Genomic DNA, 5,019 nt, shown 5'->3' on the forward strand with positions numbered 1-5,019 from the left:
GATGACTGTAACATTCTGTATCACAGTATATGCCTAAGGATTGACCTTTATGTAAACCAGTGACAGATGTATGTAATAGTGGGCTCAACTTAGTAGTACTGAGTCATATAATACAAGAGAGCTTCAAAAAGTTTGTGGAAAAAATCTACTGTCACTATTCCATTTTTCCATGAACTTTTTGAAGCCCCCTTTTATTATGATCCCACTGCTATTCAGTCAGTTCCGATTTATAGCAACCCTGTAGGCTTTGTAATACTTCAGACTGCTTCGTCTTTTAAAGTCAGTTGTGTTGATGAAGCAGTCATCATTTGGGAATAAACTGTTCTAACATTTCCAAGATCATATTGTTTTAATGATTTCACCTCTTGCAATCCATCAAGACGTGGTTCTGCCTATGTGGTTCAGCTTTGAAATGTTTGTATCCTTTGGGAACGTTTTCAAATGCCTGGTTCCAGGGAGATTTGAGAAGTAGAGCATCACCTATGTATTTTGAGGAACAGGAAAGAAAGAAATATGTAGATGAGTAAAACTTATTATTTTCATAGAGTTATGGTGTGGCTGCCAGCAAGAGACAGTGTTCAGAAATGGATGATATTTGCTCAATATGTCAAGCTGAATTTCAGAAGCCAATTCTTCTCATCTGTCAGGTAATTATGTTTTCAAACAAGCTAAGTATAACATTTCTTCTCTACAACTCACAAAAGTCACATTCATGTTAGTTATAAGGGAAAACAAAACACAACAATGTTAAGTGAAAGGTAGCATTCAGGATACATACAAGTGTTAGTACTTTCGTAGATTTGTGCCTCATATTGTGATGGCTTTTTTGCAGAGGAATGTATGAAGGGAAAAATAATTCAACTGGAAGATTAGATACCAAAGTGATTGGAAAACAGACTATTTTCTTATAATTTGGTATTAAGTCTTTTAGAATAAACCAATAAAAGGCCTTTTTCTACACTTAGGACATTTATCTCCCCCCACCCCACTGCTATCAAGTTGATTCTGAGGGTTTCTGAAGTTGTAAATCTTTACAGGAGCTGAAAGCCTCATCTTTATCCAGTGGAAGGGGTGGTAGGTTTGAACTATGGATGTTTTGGTTAGCAGTCCAGTGCTTATCCTACAGAACCATGCAGGCTGTCTTAAATGTAAATGTTAAGTGCTGTCAAGTCAGTTCTGACTGATAGGACTCTGTATACGGTTTCTGAGGAACAACTGGTGAGTATGAACTGCTGACCTTATGGTTAACAGTTCAGTGCTGATCCTACAGGACCTCAAAGACTCCTTTGAATATATATAGTGCAGTCAAAGAACACTTGGCATTGGGTCTACGACTAACTTTCTAACCTGCTCTTTGTGTCCTTGAATGTGTCATTTATAAATGGGTTGTTGTTGTTGTTAAGTGCCGTTGAGTCGATTCCAATCCATAGTGAGTGCTCTCCAAATTTTTCAGCTCAAAAAAGTATGATTCTGTGCAATGTGAATTTAAAATGTTAATCAAGTACAAAATCTATTTCTTAATTCATTTGCAGCATATATTCTGTGAAGAATGCATTACCTTATGGTTTAACAGAGAGAAAACATGTCCGTTGTGCAGAACTGTAGTATCAGACCATATACACAAATGGAAAGATGGAGCCACTTCTTCACACCTTCAACTATATTAAGTCTTATAAACTATTGAAGCTGCAAAACGTGACCATTGCTAAAGGCATTAGAATAAGTTTTCACAGCTAAGCGAAATGTGTTCCCAAGTGTTTTTAGATTGTAAGATTTAAGTGCATAGTCCAATTTAGCAAAATGAAAGAACCTTATGCTTTAAAAAATATGTTAAGTCGTGCTCAACCTAATGTGTGTATCCAGCATTTCTTGAAATTATTGGACATAAGACTGCAGTGTTAAAATATGTGTTTTCTTGTTAATGTTACCAAAATATCAATTGGCTAACTAGAACTAACAGTTTTAAAGGAACTCAGGTATTCTTTCCTTACATTGTTTAAGCATAAAGAATATTTTTTTCATAATATTTTAAGATACTCCCTATCTGAAACTAGGATTTTCTTTAATGTTGACTTTTATAATTCAAAAATTTTAAGAAAGTTCATAAAATTTATATTTTTAAATGAAAATTCTAAATGCTGTATTTTACACCTATAACAATCAGATTTTTAAAATGAAGTTTTACTGAAGATGATGTATTTTAATATTGTATTAATCTCCATGATATAATGAATAATCAGTGATAATAAATGATTTAAATTCATATGCAGATTCTGCCATTGGTTTTCATTATTCATGATCTTATTTTGGATATAGTACCAAGATTGGTTTGACCTCAAGGTCAGCAGTTCAAATTCACCAGCCACTCCACAGAAACCCTATACAGGGTTGCTATCAGTTGGAATCACTCAACAGCACTTAACAAGAACGGACTATCTTGAAATAGTACTAATTCACATGGATTACAAACAGCTGGATCTACAGATATGAATAATAGTCTAGCAACTCCCTAAACTCTTAGAATTCTCATTGTCAATAGTCTTGTCCAGAAACATTTTGGAATCACCATTGGCGCTTGATTCTCCATTACTTAAAAGATTTAAAATTACATTCACAGTGTGCTTTGGATACTGGTTTATTGGCTTTGGGGCATTTGTCCAGGGTTGTGGAAAAGGGAATGAGGCATTTTCTCTTTGATAATACTGAGGAACCTGATATCTACAACAGATTCTGAAGGGCTGTCACTGATTATAGCTAAGTTTAGAGCACAAGTCCTCTGCCCATTTTCTTTATTACCATCTATCAGTTTGTACACAGTAAGGCTGTAGAAGTTAAGAGGTCGAGTTAGTAAAGCAAAGGCTAAACCAGCATCTGGATTAATGGGGATAACTTCCAATAGCCTACAGGTTAAATCATTTTCATGTTGTTATCTGGCCACCAACATTGATAAAGAACAGGAAGCTTTTTTTCTCCTGGTAACTACTGGTAGAAATCACACAACTATTTCTATTTATTCTGTGATGATATATTTAACTCTGCTGTTCACATTGAGGAGCCCCAATGGCACAGTGGTACAGTGCTTGGCTGCTAACCCAAAGGTCAGTGGTTTGAACCTACTCAGTGGTTCCATAGGAGAAAAATGTGACAAGTCTGCTTCCATAAAGATATACAGCCTTGGAAAGCCTAACAGGCAGGCAGTTCTACTTTGTCCTACTGGGCTGTTATGAGTCAGAATTGACTTGATGGCAGTAGGTTTGGGGAGGTTTTTTTGTCCTGGTGTGGCACTGTATGATAAGCACTGGACTGCTAACTGCAAAGTTGGCAGTTCACACCCACCAGCTGCTTCTTGGAACAACTGCAAATACTGAAACCAGTGTTGTCACGTGCCATTCATTGAATAGGCTCTGACTCATAGCAACCCTATATAAGATTTCCAAGGAGAAACTGGTGGGTTTGAACTATCGATTTTGGGATTCACAGTCCAATGCTGATCCTACAGCGCCACACCAGGGTGTCTGCCTCCTGTTGGGGAACTGAACCCAGGTCTCCCATGTGACAGCCAGGAATACTTAACACTGTTACTAATAAGGAGAACAGTGTACTTCCTCTTAAAATCACCTTCTTGACTGTGGTGAAGCTAATAGTTATAGTTAGATATATAGCAGGAGACAGGTAGGTAAAAGCAATTTGGGATTAGAATTTGGCTATGGAAAAAAAAAAGTGCTGCTGAGTTTTAGTTCAAAACCAGTAACATCTTACCACTTGGCTAACCCATTTCCATGGAGTCGCTTTTGATTCATAGTTACCCTATGTAGGGTTTTGGGAGCTGGAAATCTTTACTGGAGCTGAAAGCCCACTCTTTCTCCTGAGGAGCAGTTTTGATGGATTCAAACTGTTGACCTTGTTTTAACAGCCCAGTATTTAATCCACAATGCTACCAAAGCCCTATTACCATACCAACTTCTGTAAAAGTTTGTTTCTAAAACCCTAAGAAACAGATTGACTCTGTCCACCAGGGTCACTTAGTCAGAATCTACCCCATGGCAACGGATTTTTTGTATCATATCTATTTATTTGGATAGCTTTGTTTCCTAATATACTTAATAACAAAGGAGACCCACTGTGGACAGCTGTTTTTTGTTTTGTTGTTTTAAATGAATTAAGAAAGCAGTTCACAGATGAATTGCAAAAGAAAAATATAACAAAGCTATGCTGTCCAATCACAACTTGGAAAGAACTGGAGGCATTTCTCTATTTCAACCTTTTATTCCCTTCCTTTCAAAAGGAAATAGAGATTTGAAAAATAAAATATGTGAATCCAAATAATGCCCTCTGAAAGATTGTTTTCCCAGAAGTGAGAATGCTACTTTATTTCATAAAAAGGTAACGTCGGTCTGAGAACTTCTATATAGAATTATTTTGTTAAGTGCCACTGAGTCGATTCCAACTCATAGCAACCCTGTAATATGGTTTCCGAGGTAGGCTTGAACCACTGACTTTACAATCTAGAGCTTATCCTAAGGGCCACACCAAGACTTCTTAACAAGTGTGATATAATTACCACAGAGGTGGCTTATACATATGATGTAAAACATCTTACTTACACTAAATTTACTGAGATATTAAATCAAATTTGTGCATGATACTTTCATTCATGTACACATAAAGTATTCAAATATATTTGAAAACCATAGTGAACATGTTATTACGAGAAAGTCTTCTAAGTGCTTACATGTGAGATTAACTTTATATAATTTATCATGTGAACATTTCTTTAAGCAACCAATTCATGCCTGCAATTTCATATAATGTAGAAATCATGGATTAACATCCAGTATATAAAATCAATACTATGACTTATAATACCTTTAGTTTCTGAGCAGAAACTGTTTTATAACAGTCACTCCTCACATTTTTAAGTAACTTATTAAATATTAGAAGTTAGATGCAGCTGACATGTTAATGAAAAATAATTACTTAAACCATCTATGCATCTGATGTATATATTGTTATTTCGTC

At 35.8% G+C, this 5,019-nt stretch overlaps 1 protein-coding gene across 1 annotated transcript in view; it reads left to right on the forward strand.

The window, feature by feature from the left end:
• The window catches only part of RNFT1 (ring finger protein, transmembrane 1), a 9,233-nt gene extending 7,566 nt beyond the window's left edge, over positions 1-1,667 (forward strand). Inside the window, exons 7-8 of the mRNA XM_006832363.1 lie at positions 546-647; positions 1,533-1,667. Of these exons, the coding sequence (XP_006832426.1) occupies positions 546-647; positions 1,533-1,667 (237 nt within the window). The remainder of the gene's footprint in view (positions 1-545; positions 648-1,532) is intronic.
• Positions 1,668-5,019: the final 3,352 nt, after the last annotated feature.

This window comes from Chrysochloris asiatica, unplaced genomic scaffold (genome assembly GCF_000296735.1).
Source record: "Chrysochloris asiatica unplaced genomic scaffold, ChrAsi1.0 scaffold00007, whole genome shotgun sequence".
Lineage (NCBI taxonomy): Eukaryota > Metazoa > Chordata > Mammalia > Afrosoricida > Chrysochloridae > Chrysochloris > Chrysochloris asiatica.